This window comes from Xiphophorus maculatus, chromosome 22, assembly GCF_002775205.1.
Source record: "Xiphophorus maculatus strain JP 163 A chromosome 22, X_maculatus-5.0-male, whole genome shotgun sequence".
Lineage (NCBI taxonomy): Eukaryota > Metazoa > Chordata > Actinopteri > Cyprinodontiformes > Poeciliidae > Xiphophorus > Xiphophorus maculatus.
This window is the reverse complement of record NC_036464.1, coordinates 26794648-26814270: the sequence shown is the minus strand read 5'-3', so window position 1 is coordinate 26814270 and position 19623 is coordinate 26794648. Positions and strand designations below refer to the sequence as shown.

Below are 19623 nucleotides of genomic sequence, written 5' to 3'. Positions count from 1 at the left end.
ATTAAATTAAGAAATAATTTTCCTCTATCTACAAAGTTTATTCTAAACAAAATTAATGTTATTCTGGTATCTAAAATGTTAATTTTTGTAAAGAAGAATTAACTTAAAGAAATTTGGTTATTAAATATTAAACATAAACAATATTTTTCTGGGGAAACGAACTGTGGTCAATTAAATTTGGCCCAAACCATTTTGAAGTGCAAGCTCTCTTAACTTTGCATTTTTAGCAACACATTACACACTTCCAGATCAAATTGCGGGAATTTTAAGGGTTTAATGTAATTTTCTATAATCTGTTTACTGTAACAACACTATGTTTGGCAATGCCAATAAATGATCGATTATTAGAAGAAGAAGAAGGACCGTCAGAGGGTGCGTCTAAATTCAGGGGCTGCCTCCTTCGAAGGTCGATTTCATCAGTGTTTCCCAACCCTGGTCATCATGGTCACACTTCCAAATGCATCCTTCTTTCCCCGAAACTGACCGACAGGTCGAGCCTATCCCAGAACAAATTTATGATCTTAACAATGTAATAAAAACATAGCTACTGATACATTGGTTGCTCATGAACCATCTCTTATATTTCATAAGAGTCTAGTGTAGAAACAGTTAGAGTAGGATAGAACATAAAGTCTATCAAGAAGATTACATTTGAACAAATTGTGGGATATTAGCCTTTTTTTGCAAATATTTATCTCCATAATTTACCCAAAAATTGAACTTTCAGGAGTAATTAACTGGTATGCAACAGTCAGGTAGAAAATATGTTGCTTAAAAGTATGAAATGGAATCAGGTTGGGGCAAAACGATGATGTTTGGGTGTAACATGGGGGCACAAACTGACAAAGGGGCAAAATGACTCATTCCCATTAGCCCTAGGGAATAGACATTATTAAAGCTGCACACTAATATTTTTGTAGAGACATTGAGATATTCATATTGATTTTGATCAACCTACAGTTTTTGACTGTTCTTGCCTCCATCACTTCTCAGAATCTCATAAAGCAAAGAAATATGGGTGTCTAGAGGTGTTAGAGTCTATCTGACTGACTAAGTAAATCACTGAGAATCAGAGAATATGTATATATGGAACTTTGAATAATAATACGCTACCAAATATTCCATCCAATCAGTACTTTAAAAACTGGGATGTTGTGCAAAACTGAAATTGCTTTGACAATTTAAATACATTATGCGAGACTTCTAAAAAAAAAAAAAAAATTGGATGAAGATTATATGAACATATATCATCAATGCCTATGAACATTAGGCATTGACGCCTAAAGGCTTGAAAATCAAGTGAAACAAAAAAATAATAAATCATAAAAAGTTTTTAACCTTTTTGTTGGAATTTGTCAAAAACTGATCAACTTGGGATGTTTTTCTGTCTCGCCTCCAATGCATTAAGTACACATTAAGTTCATAATATTAGACATATATGACACAGTCAGTTTCTTTTTTGGAACTGGTGTGTTGAATTTACTTTCTGTAACCCAATGGGTTAGAAAATAGTATTTTTTATATTGCACCTAAACTTGTGGGATAAGACACACACCTACCTCACACTGGCTTTAGCAATAAGAGCGGCTTGTTCTTGGGTTTGCTTTAAATATACATGCTTGATATTTAATTGCGTCTATACAAACAAAATAACAAATAAGCAATAAGTCTGAATTCTGAACATTTCATGATTGTTTTTTTATCATTAACTAGGATCTTAAAATAACAGACTACAATTCAAACAAAATGCAGAGTTCTTGTATTTTGCAAAACTGTTTTCTCAAAAACTGAGTAATTTCAAGTTAGTAAAGGTTTAACCTATAAAAAGAAACAGCTTGAACAGGAAGCACTGGTACAATTTCAAAGTTCAGTTAATGTGTATTTGCTTTTTGAATTTTTAACACAGTTCTGCAGTTCACATATCATGATGTGAATCAATAAACCAGAGATCATCTTGAAGCCCTTTCTTTTTAGACTTACTGCAAACCAGATTAATGCTAGAAACAAACACTGATACAAAATAGGATTTCTTCACTTTCAGAGGGATTTTAAGAACTCCAAAGAAAATGTAGAATAAAAAAAATATTATATGATTGAATCTAATTCTAATCAAGCATTGGTGGAAAATATCTGTCTGGTGGGTCAAACCTATTGCATCTCAGGCCTTGATGCATTGCATTACTATGAAGCCAGGACCTTAAACTTCACCGAATATTGGCCAAATAAAAAAGAAACATACGCTGTTAGAGATCCATAACTTCACCAATATATATAAAAAGTATATTTATTTAAATTTATCATTGTTAAAATGAGCAGAGAGCTTTGGGAAACAAAACGGAGTCTATTAAAACCCTAAAGTTAAGAAATATAAATTGTAAAATTGTAACTGAAAATGAGCATGGCGATGTTTTCATTTTCCTATTTCTTTCATTTTTGTGGCAAGCTAACTATTGCTAGCTGCAAGTTCAACCGGGATGAGAGAGGGAACAGCCAGGTTCTTTATTTTCAGCCTCCCAGGTCAGAAGAGTCATGCGGACGGCAGGAGTATCTGTAGCTGAGAGTTTTGGTGCTTCGTGGTCGGGTTTCGGTGGAGCAGAGACGACGCCCCGACTGCTGGATTAGCCAGGAGCCGCCGCCATTACCAGTCGACGCTAGCTAGCTAGCTATTAGCACCAACGAAGGCCTTCAGGTTTGACAAGAGGGATCATTTACTTTTATTTGTAGCTTCTAATAGGTTGGGGTTGAAGAAATGTTCACAGTAACTGTTCATGTTTGCTTTTATTTCGAGCGAAAAACCAGTTTAAATCTGAAAACCGGTGTACAACCTTTACCGCAAGCTAACGCGACGGCTTGTGCTAGCTGTACCCACAACCAGGGATGCTGGGAGGGGATATTAAGGAACATTAAGGTTCACAAATAGCGGTATACCATTCTTTTACGAATAAATAACACCATTAGAAAATATTTGTGATACATTTATACAACTACAGTTCCATGGAAAGTGATAAATCAGCTGATGTTTGTTTCGTATTTTGCTAGGGCTAACAGTGACAGCAGTTTGGGGATACAGGTGAAGTCCATTTAATTTCTCAGTTCACATAATTCTGGCTAAAATTGGGACACATCTGTGTATGTGTGTGCGAACCTTTTTGATATTGTAAACACGAGTCAACATCCCGATGCCTCTGTCGTTGAGGATGGTGAGTTTTTCTGCCAGTTTCTGCTGGCTGGGCTGCATCACTCCCCGAGACATCTTCTCGCTTTAGTTATCTCCAACCCCGATCCAGAAAAAATATGGGAAATATCCGCAGCCTCTGGTTCCAAAAATGATTGAAAAATAGAAACCGTGAATTTTGTAGTGTTTAGATTTCGCCCATGTTCAGATAGGTTTTAGGGACAGCAGCTTCCTGTACTCCACCCCTCTGTCTCCCTGTCTGTTTTTTTCGGTCACAGGGATGAGGAGTTGTCCTGGTTTTTACGAGACTGGTTTGTGGTGCGTTCAAACACCGTCGTAACGTTCGGTTTAGCGTCATGTCTTTTGAATTTATTTTAAAAGCAAGCGTTTAATATTTACATCAAATAGAGTTATTTTTCTCTTAAGGTTCAGATTAATCATTGTACCAAAAAACACAGAAAATACACAAAATAATAGAAATTTATATTTTAAGAACTGACACAAAACATTTTGAAGCATTAAAAACGAGGTGGCAATGAACATACACAATGTAAAATATCCGCATAGAGAAATATTGGTCAAAGTTACACATGTAATGTGGTACATTATTACTGCCCAGATATTTTTTAAACCAAACAGTATTGTGGTATAACTTGAAAGATATACAAAATTGCCACAATTTCTAACCAGTGTCTCTCTATGGATATTATTTTTGTCTATGAAATTACAAAGGAGCTGATTTAATACGTAATAAGAATAATAATGTTGTTTAGGCACTTTACTGAAAAAGTGTGAAATTTTGTAGGTATTTTTGCAGCAAATTCTACTGTGTATGGGTGTGTATACACTGGAGAAAATAAGTGCTACGTTTTCCTACTTCTAAAAGATTTAGAGGTCTGTAATTTTCATGATAGATACACTTCAACTCTGAGAGACAGAATCTTAAAGCAAATCCAGTAAATTACATTGTAACTATTATTTCTGGATAATTAATTAATTAATTTGCAGTTTGTTGCCTTTGAAACAATAGGAAAGTGTATTTTAATATTTGGTAGAAAAATCTGTGTTTTCTATTCCAGAGGTCTTATGTTTCCTGTAGTTCTGAAGCAAGTTATTGGTGGTTACAATTAAAATGCATTTTAAAATGCATGTTTTGCATTTGGAAATGAATTATTTAGAAATCATATGTGATTTTCTGGATTATGTTAGATTCTGTCTCTCACTGTTGAGACGGAGCTATGATGAAAATTACAGACCTGTCCATTGATTGGAATGGGGCAAAGTTGAAAAAACATGGTGTATCATCAAATACTTATTTATTTACCTGAGTGTATTTACCTGAGTGTATTTACCTGAGTGTATTTGACCCTGCAAGTATAATTTTAGCCATGTGTTGATTAAAACTTGAAAAGCAAAGTTTCATTTTTAAAATTCATTAAAGTTGCAGGTTCAAAAAAAGAACAGTTCAAATTAATCAATAAAGGCTAACAAGTTAGAAATCGAAAACAGAAAATATTTCCTTATAAATGTTCTTCTGAATACCTGGAAAGGTTCTGTCAAAAAGGTAGATTTAACAAGAATATCATTATTTTATTTTTGTCCTTGACTGCATCACATTGTCAATTCAGCTTCCTGCTGTTCTGTTAGACCCATTTGAGCTCTCCGTCGCACACACCACACACTCTTTCTGCCGCTTTAAGTTTATTTGCTGATCTAAGATCTTTACATAATGCTGATCTGATTCTGTGTCCATTTTTTTTCTAAAAATCAGCAATTCCAGTAAAATGTTATCTGAAAAAATACTAAAAAATCAAAACTAACTAACTAACTAACTAACTAACTAACTAACTAACTAACTAACTAACTAACTAACTAACTAACTAACTAACTAACTAACTAACTAACTAGTTAGTTAGTTTTCATGTACCTAGCCTTTCATGTCAATACATGAAAAGCTCATGTGTCGACATGAGCTACAATACTTCTTTTTTTTAAGAAAACGTTTATAAAAAGATAAACCCTCTATGAAGGATCATTTTTATGGAAATGCGGCTACAACGTATAGGTTAGCAATAAGCGCCATGCCACTGTCTTGACTCACACATTCAACGCAAACTTTCAAAAGCGCAACTGTAAGTCTTAATGTTTCCTCTGCTTTCACCTGCATCCTGTAGGGCCTGGGGCAATGCATTCACTGGCTCAGGAAATTCAGGGCTTCTCCAAAAACCTCCTGAAGAAGCAGTCCACACGCGTCACCACGGTGACGGGCAGGAAGTTGCTGGAAAAGAGGTGTGATGGAGCAGAGGGTGAGGTGGAGCAGGTGGAGGAGCTGGAAGAGGAAAGCGGGTGTGGATTTGTAGAAGATACTAGCCTTGATCTTCAAGTCGGGGTAGTCAGACCCTTTCTGCTGCTAGGTAACAGTTTTCATTATTTTGCTGTTTTATAATGTAAAATGTTCTGATGGGGGAAAAATGTGGTAATAAAAAAACTATGATTAACTAGATAAACTAGAAAACGTTTGAGGTGGCTGTTTATTGTATAATCAGTTTCTAAAGTCGGGAAACAGGTTTAGCTGAAAAACAACAGAGACTAGACAAAGGAAACAAGAAATAGACTAAAAAGTAACAGAAATCGTAGATAAATTTATCAAAAATTATCAAGTTTTATCAAACAAAAAAAACTAACTAAAAAAAGCATAACTGCAAATTGAAAATAAACAAGAGTTTATCATTTTCTCTACCGCTTTTCTGCATTTGCTAATGGTGGAAATGCTAATGCTAGCTGACAGGAGGAATACTTGAATGTATGTTTTTCAATTTAGTAACAAACAACAAATCCTATATTTTTTCTCCTTGAAGTCAAAAAATGTAATATTTATTTTCTACAAAGCATATAGAGATACACATATAGAGATTTTTTTTTCCTTTTTCAAATCAGTCATGATCAACAAAATTCAACCTTTCTGAAAAATGCAAACAAAAAAAATCGCTTTAATGTCAAGTTGATTCCTACGAAATAATGACAATTAAGTAAAAGTTTGAAAGATAAAATAAATAATTGCAAAAACATTCACTCCCTTCGAAACAGTTTGCTCACCAAGATACATCGGAATCGAACATGTTAGACCTCCAAAAAGAGGAGAGGAGACGAAGAGAAACAGTTTTAATTGTTTCACATTGTAGACTCTAACCTTAAAAGGTCATGATCAAGAATATAACATAAAACGATTCTCGTAAATAGTATGTGCCTGTTTGACTTGCACCCAGTTTTGATGTTTTTTCATCTTTATAATTGATAAAAAAGTAAAGGGTCTTACAATAAAAACAAAGAACATTAAATAAAACCCTAATAAATGTTCATAGTTTGAGGGCTTATTTAGTCTTCTTTCTATTTCTTTTTTCTTCATTTTTGTGCATTGACTTTGGTAACAAGGTCATGTCTGCAGTTAACAATAGTCACTCCACTGTTGCAACTTTCTCACTATATTTAAAATGAGCCTAAATTGGAATTGGTAGTTCAGGCTAATGCTGCCAAAGCACCATTATCGTTAACTTTAAAAATCAGTGCTCAGACAGAAAACTGCAATATGTGCACGCCTGAGTGGCGCCTATCATTGCTGCTGAAAATGTGTTGGATGAAGATCAAATTGAGGATGGAGACATTGTTCACTTATTGTCAGCGTTTTCATAAAGTCTCATCTGCTGATGTGGCCCTGTCCACCTGATTTGATTCGACTAACACGCCACACAATTGGCAAGTCTACAAATAAACACTTTGCATGCTGGGAGGGCCTCCTGGTTGCTCTTGAGATTTAATGATACACTTGATCTTCTGTCTCAAAGACCACAAAGGTCATTGTTTCTGTATTAAATAAATATATATTCCTAACGACATATAAATCAATGTCATTAACTTTAAATTCGTCTCAGGGAGAACGGTGACCCATCCCGCTTGCTGAAGGACGCAGGTTGCTGTCTCCACATGTCAACATCTGTCCGTCCGTCCGCTCTGAAGTGTCCCTGAGCTCAGCGCTGAATCCCCAACCAGCTCTGGAGGGCTGCTCATTTCTGTTGCAAATACTTGACCTCGCAGCAAGAATCAGAACAAATTCCTCAGCAGGGATTAATAAAAAAAAAAGATCTCCGTTTGGCTCACAGAGGTGACTCATACCGTTGTTACAATGCGTGGTGGAAAAATGTTCACTTTGTAGAATTTGGGCGACATTTACTATCAGTATATTTCACTTCCGATACTGATATCTGAGCTTTACTTTAGGCAGATACCAAACCGATACAGAAAAACGTTTTCTTTCTTTTGTTTCTTTTCTTTTACAAAGCTGACATAAATGTGCTGAATTACAAATTTCTTGATAACGGCATCAGTACAGTACTCTTTAATACACCAACAGCTTCACAAGCTTGGTCCAACATGTAAAAACAACATGACTTTAATTTGTTTGTCAGTGTGATGAAGGGTTTAACAGCCAATATGAAATAAATAATAAAGAAACTGAAACCGACTAAAACAATAGTTTGACTACCTTTATCAAACATATAAAGAATAAACTGCAGCAAACCTTCTTTCATATGATTCAGAAGGTGCAATTGGGAATTCTAAATATAATGTGCAATAAATAGTAAAGCTTCTGAATCAATGAGTGTGTTTTTCACACACACATTTTCAATCATGGCTTCATCTCAACTTACTTTAATAATTAAAGGCAATGCAGAAAATTTTGTTTTTGTGAATTTGAGATTAGACTAATAAATTTAGAACCTGGTTGTGAAAATTTAAAACAAAAATTATATCCCTTCCTTCCTTTCTTTCCTTTTTTCTTTCTGTCTGTCCTTCTGTCTTTCCAGTGACTGTTCATCTTGGATTCCTGCCCTTAGATCCATCAAATGTTATTCACTGCAGTTTTCATTTGAAAAGTTTCAGGCAGAATCAGCGTTCTTAAAGAAATTAAAATTGAGCCCAAACATAGTTTTTGATTTTCTCAAGCTCAATAACAATGAAAATGGAAAAAAGTAACGGCTATCGGTATTCTGCCTTTAAGAAGAATTAAAAGCCTGCTCGCATCTTTTCACAGATATGTCATTTTAAATCTTTTCTTTCTCCACTGGTGACACATAGCTGGCTTATTTCCCCACACTCACTTTCTATCACTTGGATTTAGATTTACTTCCCAACGCCACGAGTTTGGCATTATGTCAAAGTGTCTTGGCTTATGCAGAGAGTGCAAATGTTGCACTTTGAAGACGTAAGCTGCCTCAGAGAATCCATGCAGGAAACCTGGAGGAGCTCCCTCCATCACACTCTGCTTCCTGCCCATACATCTCCTTCCAGCTCCACCACTCACAACCACTGCTGGTGTTGTCATCATGAGCCGTTTGACAAATGGAGGAAGACTCTTCTTTCTATTTAGCTGTCAGGGATTTTCTGCCTCCCTCAGCTGAAATAGTCACTCATTTACCTCTCCTCACTTTCTCCTTTCCTCTACGACCTTCTTCTTCAGCTGCGTTCAGGCATCATCATGACAATGCCTCTGCTCAGTCTTTTCAGGAAAAATCACGAATGTGCCAGCACGCAGTGGTAGATAGTACTGAATGTTTATCGCAGCAGTTCTCTATAAGCCACGTCTGGTGTAACTATACAAATAATTTGATTTCTAACCCCTTTTTTCCCTTCTCAGGCTTTAAGCTATTTCACTGTTGGTTTCTGCTGACTGATATCTTCCCTGTTTGCAGCTGCAGCTGTTCAGAAAGGATTTTGCGTCTGGATGTTTCCTGCTAAGGGATAATGTTGCTAATACTCTGCAGTTTTTGCTTTACAACTTTTTTTTTTTTTTTTTACATTTCCCTTAAAGTTAGAATTTATTCAGTCTTTCAAAGTCGACAGACACTTATTAAAATGCCATATTTTTGTGATAAATGAGACCAAGATGGACCATTACAAAACTTCTTCCACACACAATACAGCATTTATGTTGTAATATAGAACTGAAACCAAATGAATTTAGTTTGGCAATATCTCAGTAAAGCAGGCATGCATACTCTTAAATGGAGAGTTTGTTATCCAGTGTTATGCCTGGTTTCATTTAAACATGTTCTATTTAATCTGATTAACCTTAAATAAAGTTCAGTTGTTCTACTTTCCACTGGCTCTTCACTTTTTAATTTAAAATTTTGTGCACTTATCCTCGCCTCGGTTTTCCAGGTTCATTCTAAAGTGCTAATTTGCTTGGTTGTTTTGTAAACCTTTGGTTGAATAAAATTTTTGTAATCGGCTGTTAGGAGTTCTTCAAGTAGCTCGACGTTTCTATTCATTCTCTTAGTTTACACAGCAGTTCCAGTTTCCTCTCCTCACGTTCTCCACCCATGATGCAGTGCAGCAAATGGCTTCTTCGGGTTCCCAGAATGCAGTTCTACGATGAACTTTTTACAATCTGCTATTCTTCCTGATTGAAGCCCTACCATGGTCAATTAAGAAAATCAGCAACAGTTAGCAACATAGTTAGCAGTACCCAACAATTATAAAACAGAAACCATGAGTGAAAGTTCTTAGTTAGCTTATATATATAGTGTATAGTACAGCTTAAGCTAAATACGATAGTAACCAATCTAACATGCAGACATTTCAGAAGCTTACGACTTTGTAAGCAACAGAAAACTCACTGGTTTGTTATTGTGAAAAACATAAAGTAAAGAGTTTTTTGGTTTTTTTACCATTTCTGAATTGACTGTTCTATTACTAATCCAAATCTGTCAGAAGATTGTGAAGAAAACAAGATTACGTTTGCACAGCCCTGTTTTAATTCCATCCATCTATCCATGCAGCTTAAAATCTCAAAGAGAAAGGAAAAAAAAAATGATCAAGGTTGTTTTTCTTAAGTGACTGTAATCACATTTTGAACGCTTAGGAGCTGTTGAATATGCTCTTAAGGGCCAAGCCTTGCTGTCTGTCTTCTGATCTTGTCGTTTCTGCCGTTTCAGCCTCTCAGGATGCAGCCCACGACATCGACACCATGCAGAGATTTAAGGTCAGTACAAGGGGATCAATAGTGCGGGCGTGACCTTGCCTTTTGCCGCGATAGCATGGGCGGGTGACGTGAGATTAGAACCGGCCATGCAGAGCTTTCCTCCTGGAACCCTGCGAAACCACCCTGAGGAGCTTCATGACTCATGCAGTGACAGTTTAGCACAGCAGAGGGAGTAAATGATTACAGGACGTGTCGGCGCTGCTCCTCTCTGCAGTGCCTGCTCCCAGGCATGAGCATATTGCTGCCTATGCAGTCTCAGGATGATGAATTAGAGAGATTACAAACACCTTCCATTCCTGTTTCAGGGATGAAGCCCTGGCCGCTTTAAGTAGGTTTCTCTGCTATCTGTTAAAGCACAGGAGAGATGACGCTTCGCCTAAAGGCACGTTGTAAAAATCTTTTTCCTGCTAGTCATAAAAATGTATCTGAAGCACGGTATGTTCTCACAGTGGATGGAAAAAACTCAACAGAAATTTATTGCTCTGGTGAACATTGCGTTTTTTTAAATTTATTGTTGGAGATCTTTATTTATTTATTTTTTTTCTGTATTTGTTTGCTTTGTTTCCAGACTACAAATTGCTGTATTATGATTTCTGTTTACCTTCACTCAAATGTTCTTGTTAATTCCTTTAAGATTAAGGTCCACTCACCATATCAGTGTGACATTCCACATCACATTTTAATTTAAAAGTTACATTGGGCTTCCTATTAACTTAGGAGCTTTGCTTCAATGACTGAACCAATAATCTGATAATAGCAGTTATCATTTAACTGTTAGCGGGTGATGCAGGACAGCCAATAAGCATCAAAGATAGGGGCATAATACTGCCCCTTTAATATTTAAAGGGGCAGTATTATGTTTTCCAGGCATGTAGTGCCACTTTATAGCACAATAAAGTAACTTTTGTTTTTGCTATCTATTATTTTTATGTTTATTGTTGCTATACATCCATGAAAAATAGGTACAATTCAACATAATCTGGACAATGAAGTAACTATGTTAACTTTAGTTGTTAAAAATGATGTCTATATATAGTACCTTAAATACAGTATATAGTATATTTAAGTGCCTTAAAATTTCCTGCACTTTCTGAAATTCCGCCTTCAAGAAGCCATCACAGCATGCCAATAAGTACAGCTCCTCTATTAACCCTTCAACGTTGTTAAAGGGTTAATAGAGGAGCTGGTAAAAACAACGTTTTACCAGCTTTGCCCTGAGTATCTACTATAATGAGCTCAACAAATGCACAGGTCCACCAGGTGTCTGCTAATTGCTGCTGGCTAGTCTGAAGGAGTGGGGACGTTGTGGTGGAGAGCAGGTCTGTAAGTGGCACTCCGTTTTGCACAGCTGAATGGTTGCCGTTGAGATTAAAGGATTTCATGCAAACATGCATGAAAAAATCAAGGCAACATTCCAGGTCTGTTTTTGATGTGGAAATAACATGATAACATGATGTAAAGCTCAAAAACGTTGACCTTATGTAACACTAACCCTTTAAATAGACAGGAATGCTAGCGTTTACAGAGAGGGACAGAATTCTAACTTAATCAGTGCTAGTTTTTCCTGTTTATATACAAGCTAGCTGCAGTACAGATACCTTTCACAAGAAGTTAGAAAAGTTTCTTTAAATAAAAAAGTTGCTTTGGTTTACCAGACATTGGAAAGACCTGCAACATCATGCTTTTAGCATATTATAACCAACCTTTGTTTATACAGCACAGAATACACCAAAGCTATAAATCCCAGAATGCACTGGGACAGCCACTGCTAATGAAGTGCATCAACCCTTCTGATTCACTAGTCTCTTGTCTGCTAATATTTGAAGTCAAACTTGAAGCATGTACTGAACTAATCTGGCTGAAAAAAAAGGTCAGAGTCTCAGTGTCTTTTGCTGCTTGTTTAATTCCAACAGACATTTGCAGCAGGGAAAAATGAAGCTTGAACATTTTAGTCAATCCCTTCGATGCTGACTTAGAAAGATCTGATCAAACTTTAAAGTGGTGACACACTGAAGTATGTGCATGACTGTGTGTTAGCTGCTCAGTATCACTGAATGCACCAGCTCCACTCGTCGTGTTTAACAGAGCGTGTACGTGTGAGTAACTTTTATGTGTGAGGAAAATTATCGAAAAAGCCCACAGGAGTCGTCTCGCTGATGCATGAACTCACTCAGTCGTGAGAATTTACACAACCAGACACTGATATCAAACACTTATGAACTTACAGGAGAGATGGCGGCTACATCAGACTTTTATATATATATATATATATATATATATATATATATATATATATATATATATATATATATATATATATATATATATATATATATATATAAAAGTATATATATATATATATAAAAGTATATATATATATATAAGTATATATAAGTATATATATAAGTATATATATATATATATATATACTTATATATATACTTATATATACTTATATATATATATACTATATATATATATATATATATATATATATATATATATATATATATATATATATATATATATATATATATATATATATATATATATATATATATATATATATATATGTATATATATATCAGAGTCTCAATGTTTTCTATTGATCAATTCTCCTATAATTTAGACTTAGTCGTCTAAAAAGTCGTCTTCTGGCAGGTCTGCATGTCATGCCCCGGCTCGGTCTGGCCTGCTCCTATTGTACTTATTGCACCACGAGTGGAAGAGTGACTCACTGTGGCGTCTGGCCTGCCATCAGTCCAACATGAGAGGGGGGAAAAGCTGCCCAAAGGACATTTGTTGATATTATTTTCCAGTATGTGATTCCAATCATGTTGAAGAACGAGTGGTCACAGACTGAAACATTTAAAGCAATGATTCCTGAAGCTGTTGGCAAGCTACGGCTGGAAAGCAGAATAAACAAAAGATGCAGCTGGTCTGGGTTTGTTTCCCATCAACAGTTTTCTCTCTCTCTGCTTTTTTAAACTCCTTTGTGGATTTGTTGTGATGTGCTCTGAAATGTAACTGCTGTGAAACAACTGGAAAGTAAATGTGTCCAGATCATCGTTTGAAAGTGTTGCCTGTGATATTGTAATTTTTAAAATGTATTTCAACAGCTCATATTGACACAGTGTTGATTTAAAAAATCATAATCTAAAACACAAAGATCCCAGAGCAAATTATTTGTCATAAGTCCGTTTTTATTATCTGAGGATATCAAAAAGATGGTGCACAATCTCTGCTGCACGCTCTGATCTAGCACTTTAATTCTCAACTAGACTTAGACTTTGACTAACAACTTTGGAATTGCCTTAGAAAAGAAAAAACAAACAAAAATAATCCTATTTATTATAATGTATTTCTGTGCTTTGAGGGGGAAAAAAAGAAGAGAACCCTGGGAACTCTTGTACAAATATCAAGGTTTGCTGTAATTCATCAAGTTGTGTCTAATGGGCCGACAACGCTCTGTTTGCCTGTGCTCTACTGCAGCTTTTTAAACAAATTTTATTTAAATTTTAAATCATATTATTTATTACAAGCAGCATTGTTTTGTTACATATGGACGGTGGCTCCTCCTGCAGTCCACAAACATGACTGTTTGGTAAATTGGTCTCTAAATTCTTCTTAGATATGAGTGTGTGCATTGTTTGTTTCATCAATGAATTTAAGACTGTAAAATACATATTTGGTACATACATACTACATATGCAGCGTTTTGGGGAAATTGTAGTCAATCATTTTACAGAAGAGCTTTGGATTCAACATGTGAAATGTTGAACTTTATGAAATGTGTGATGGTGTGAGAGCTCTGGTGGAGCCAAACAAACCATCGTCCTCCTACTTCTTCTTGGTTTTTGCCAGTAGTAACACTCAGGATGTTGATCACATTCCTCCTGTCATGCAAAAAAAGTGTTTCCATTGAAGCTCTGCAAAATACATTTTATCTGTTTTGATATTGTTGAAAAACCAACTCATACTAGTGCAAAAAGTTTTTATCAAAAAACCTGAATCTTTTCAAAATTGTACATAATGTTCTAAAACTCAATTTCTCTGTAATCGTTTTCTGTATTTTTTGTGATTATTTTTAACAAAAACAGGATACTGGTCTTTTGAAAAACAAAATAAAAAAAAACAACTTTTGTTTTGTTTGGCTGAGTGTACTATCCTGATAAATCTTTGTTCCTGTCCGTTGTGCAGTCAAGCAAACAGGCCTGAGGCCACACTTTGGACACCCCTGATTTAGATCAAAGCATATTCATGTGGTAGAATGGTCCAGACAAAGTCCAGACTTATTTATTTATTTCGAACATGATAGAAGTATAAAATAACAGACACAAACAAGGAATGCGAAAGACACATATTTTTGTACCACAATAATCTTAATATGCTCGAAAAACAGTAGGAAGAAGTAAAAAGATTATAAACTCCTACCCCATAAACTCATCCCATGTTTTAATCCATCCATCCATTTTCTTACACCCTTGTCCCCAGTGGGTTTGGGAGAGGTGCTGGTGTCCATCTCCAGCGAACGTTTCGGGCGAGAGGCGGGGTCACCCTGGACAGGTCGCCAGTCTGTCAAAGGGCCCATGTTTACATTTTTTTATTAAATAAAAAAAAGGAAAATCTTGACTGTAGGTTAATTCATTTTCCATTTTATCAGTTTTTTTTTGCTGTAGACTCAGCAAACACTAATATGTCTCAATCCATCCATCCATCCATCCATCCATCCATCCATCCATCCATCCATCCATCCATCCATCCATCCATCCATCCATCCATCCATCCATCCATCCATCCATCCATCCATCCATCCATCCACACCCACACACACACACACACATATAGCCTCAGTTTACACATTAGTGCTAACCCTCACCCATATTTCTGTATCTTGTGAAAATGACCTCCTTATATTTCCTTTTAAATTGAATTACATTTGGACTTTGTTTTAACGGACTTTGTTTTAACGCTTCATTTAAGTTGTTCCATAATTTCACACCATGAAATTATGATTATGAAATTATGAAATACAAAAGCTCTTTCTTGTTGTGCTTATACTACGAATCTTTAAGTGTGAGTAACCCCTTTGACTTAAATCCAAATGAGAATCTGTGACAAGACTAAAAACATTGTCGATGTTCTCATCCAGTCCTACTTAGTTTATCTGTTTTGCAAAAAATGAGCAAATATTACAATCTGTAGACATGCAAAGCTGGTGGCTATCAGCTTGTTTGTTTTTGCCAATCCCCCTGAAAACTACAGCTTTTGTATTGCACCTCACATCTGTGCACTACTTTGTGTCGTCTAATCATATAAAATCCCAATAAAATGAATGTAAAACTTAAACAAGCCCAGCGTATTATTGGGCAATTTTCAGCCGCAGAATAACTGACTGTATGTTTATCTGGTGTTACAGTGTGACTTGTGGTCACAATACCAACCGTGTTTGGGTTTAATGATCACAAAGCAGTTAGTTCCTCGGTTGCATTACTTTTTAGCAGGAAGAGTTCACTGTTAGTCCGGCCTTTAATGGGATCTGCTGTCAGTAATGCAAGCGTTATGCGGTGCTCAACATATCTCCTAACATGCAGAAAAGGATGTTAGATGATACTAGAAGTCTAAGATCACATTAGTGTGATGCCAAGATGCAACACAGGAGAGGACGCTGCCCTCTGAGGTGAGCTAAATTTAAGTGAGAGTAGACAGATACTGCAAAATGAATTGGAGCCATCTGTCTCCTTTCCTGCCAACCCATGACTCTTTCCTTTTCATCTTTCTCCCCTGTCTACTCTCCTCTTTCTTTCCAGTCCTCTCTCTGTCACATTCAGCTCATCTCATGTCATCAATACGACAAACTGAGCATCCCTCTTTGTCTCTGACTGGAGAGAAAAGAGCCTTCAAAGCAAGTCAATGCTGAGTGATCAGTTATTCAAGAATTTTTATGTCTCTTTACCCACCTTTCCTGTGTCTCTTCCTAATCAATTTCCAGGTGTCCCATGTGCTAAACGTGGCCTATGGAGTCACCAACCTGTTTCCAGATCAGGTGGTCTATAAGACGCTTCAGATCCTGGACCTTCCAGAGACTGACCTCTCGTCTCATCTGGAGGAATGCAGCTCCTTTATAGACCAGGCCAAAAAGCAGGTACACTTTAAAAATACGCAACATCTTTCTCTACTGCCACACTAAGGTGGCAGACGTTGAGTAATACTTGAGGCTTCCACATACTTGGTGTGTTCTTTAAGCCATTCAGATTCTGCACGCACTGTTGGCAGACGGTTGAGACTTCATAGTCGAGAGTAGCGATTGCCGAACTTGGTAAAACCCCCTTTATTACACTTTGCTTCATACAGAGAGTCTGGACACTTGGCTGTTGAGAAACGATTGCTTACTGTAGGCATGGACTCTGGTGAAGTTTCCAATTGCTACCTTTATTCCCATGACATATGTAATGCGCCAGTTCGGCCCTCACCACAAGTTGCCAGCACTGTAAACAGCAATCCTCCACTGCCAAGAGACAAGAGACAAGAGCCGAACCAAACGATGTGGCTGTTAATGTTAATTCAGTATTTGGAAGCATGGCCAACTCAGACTGAGCAACTTTGTTCACTTCCTGCCATTGCTAAAACAACAGACAGACTACAATTCTAAAACAGTTTTCGCTGATTGAGCCGGTAGAAATTCTACCAGAACAATCCAAGTAAACAGGACAAAGGCCAGGCCGAGCTGTGAGTCGAGATTTTAATCAAGCGGAATTGCACAAGATGGCGCTCACCAGACTAGCAATTGCCTACATTTATTGTGACAAATTACTTCATTTCCCACAATCTGAATGGATGTTAGCAAGTTTGATGGGCTACATTTCTTCTCCACCAGGGCAGCCACCGCACACCGGCTGTGACGCTGCATGTACTTGTGACTGGTTGTGCCAACTACCAGCCTTATCAGCTCGGTGTTGCATATAGAACAGTTTGATGTGAAGACTGTTTTCTGCTGAGCAGCTTACTGTGCAACACCGACTACATGTAGAAAAACCCTTTGATGTCATGTACCTTTGTGCAGACGTGTCCAACAGATGTCTGCTGTGAGTCTGCGTTCAGCATGCCACACACTTTTTTCTTATCAGATGATCAACAACCGAATGTTACAGCTGGGCCAAACCATGAAGGAGAAGAAGACAGGAAGTGGTGGGGGGATGATGGCTTGGTGTGACTTCTAATGACTTATCCAACTTGTTCACATGTGATTTTAATTACGTTTTTTTTTTTACTTAATTTAAACACAGCAATTGCCAGATTGTATCTTTTTTACATTAGACATTTGACATTTGAATACCAACAAAGTTTTGAGCACATTTGTAATGGAAACACAGATATTGTATACAGTGAACCCTCATTTTTCGTGGGGGTTGTGTTCCGATAAGAACCCATAATGTGCGAAATCCGTGAAGTAGTTGCCTTTATTTTTTACAATTATTACACAGCATAATTAAATACTCTACATTGAAACCAAAAAACAAAACCTGTTTTCAGGCCTAAGCATTTTTTTTAACAAATAGAACACTTTCTTACAAATATCTACAGTAAAATAATCACTTTAATCATCAATACGAAGTACAGTAGGACAAATTGTGACTCGCGTATTTCACTGTTCCTCTGACTGTGACGCTGCGGCCTGACTCCGCTCTCTAGTGGCTTTTTCTCCTGAAGCCTGTGGAGCAGGTGTGTTTTTTGAGAGAAGAACATAGGTAGTTGTTGTTGCTCTTTTTTTCTTCTGGGCAAAAATATTTGCCAAAATTTGCCAAGCTGTATTATGTATATTTAAATACCGTAACGTTATTGGCACACAAAGAGAGAAGAAGCGCGGAGACTGTTTAGCCAATCAGGACGCAGAACACAATGCACTGTGAAAAAAAAACTGCACAATAAACTCCATGAAGCAGCGAGGCCGTGAAAGGTGAACCGTGTTATAACGAGGGTTCACTGTATACCACAAATATTATCTGTTAATTCAACACTTGCCAGTGGACATACATGTATTTCTTCTTATGGTGAAAAGTGTATCAGCAGCTTGGAGAATCCTAATGTAGCTCAGAACAGAAATACTCACAAACACACTCATCTGTGTTTCAAAAAGAAAAGCAACTGTATGAAATCGATTCAAACAGATCTGCATCCACTTTCTCTCAGGAGATCGTCGCAACCTGAAAACGCCTTCTTTCATATCTGTCGGCCAATTTAACACACACAGCTGTTCTGCATTCACACATTCACATTATCTGCAACTCAGCACAAAGGAGAGCAGCACAGCGGTCCGATTAGTTATTAAAAGACTCCGACTTTTTCTGCACCATTTGGCCTTTTAGTTACATCATATTAATGTTTGTGTTTCCTGGAACAGACTTGCGGTTTGACTGTGTGTGTGTGTGTGTGGGGGGGGGTGCGTGTGTGTCAGGAGATTGACCGTAAGCAGAACATAATGTGATGTGAGCTCTGATATGAAAACACTCAACTGGAGCACAATGAAATAACAGGAAAACAAGAAACTCTGACAAAACCAAATTAAGTCTGTGTGTTTGCTGTGATGGATTATGTTGTTGAGGCAATTTTCCATCTGCAGAAACTTTTATTTATTTCTAAAGAAGCAAAACAAGGCCTGACATGTAGCCGGATTGACTCCAGACGCCTTTACAGACATCAGGAGAAACCAGATGAGACTTCTTGATGGGTAGAAGACTAAAACAATGCTGGGTTGTTTTTTTTCTCTCCCTGTGACGCTTCATTAGATTAAATCATATTTTAGCCAGAGGAGCAGATTGATCGGTTTATTTTTTTTAAAGGAAAAACACAGGCAGCAGTGATGGCACATCAATCCCAGAGAGGCAGTTTAAATCTCCCGTCCCTCAATGGGTATTGATTGACATGGAAATCAAAAGTGTGCTTAGAGTTTCAGTTCTGCTCCATTTCCGTCTGGAAAAAAGCCCAACTTTATTGGCCGAACAAAAGAGACAAACGTGTTGATGTGGCGAGTTTCAGAGGTGAGGACTAGGTGCACGTTGTCTAACGACGTGCCACGATTTTCTAAAATCTTTTCCCTTTTCAGATGCTCTAGGCAGAAAAATAATTACATCAACATTAATATTAATCGTTTTGCAATTGTTGACTTTGACACACGGCTTTATTCCGTCTCTACTTGCTTCATATCCTCTCTCCTTTCAGAAATCTTTCTTTTTTTAGGAAAACCAGAAATAACAGGTTTCCAGAGGAACAAAGAGAAGCCAAATGACGCTTCCAGCTGTGATTCCTCCAAATGTGTCGCCACGGGAAACACGACAAGCATTTATTAGAACGAGATAATTGTTTTTAAATGACACAAAATTTATTTACTCACTTAACATTTATTGTATCT

The 19623-nt window shown here is 36.8% G+C and overlaps 2 protein-coding genes across 7 annotated transcripts in view; one reads left to right on the top strand and one right to left on the bottom strand.

Moving 5' to 3' along the window:
- The window catches only part of nckap1 (NCK associated protein 1), a 43179-nt gene extending 39734 nt beyond the window's left edge, over positions 1-3445 (bottom strand). For 3 of the 4 annotated variants that reach the window (XM_005809521.2, XM_005809522.2, XM_005809523.2), the window contains exon 1: positions 3146-3444. In XM_005809521.2, the coding sequence (XP_005809578.1) occupies positions 3146-3253 (108 nt within the window). In that variant the 5' untranslated portion in view covers positions 3254-3444. Of the gene's footprint in view, positions 1-3145 lie in introns of all 4 variants that reach the window. The other variant, XM_005809520.2, reaches the window with a different exon arrangement.
- LOC102227626 (dual specificity protein phosphatase 19-like) overlaps positions 2451-19623 on the top strand; it is a 30725-nt gene continuing 13552 nt past the window's right edge. For 2 of the 3 annotated variants that reach the window (XM_023327185.1, XM_005809524.3), the window contains exons 1-4: positions 2451-2689; positions 5350-5589; positions 10168-10214; positions 16207-16359. In XM_023327185.1, the coding sequence (XP_023182953.1) occupies positions 5361-5589; positions 10168-10214; positions 16207-16359 (429 nt within the window). In that variant the 5' untranslated portion in view covers positions 2451-2689; positions 5350-5360. Of the gene's footprint in view, positions 2690-3417; positions 3494-5349; positions 5590-10167; positions 10215-16206; positions 16360-19623 lie in introns of those variants that run through there. The other variant, XM_023327186.1, reaches the window with a different exon arrangement.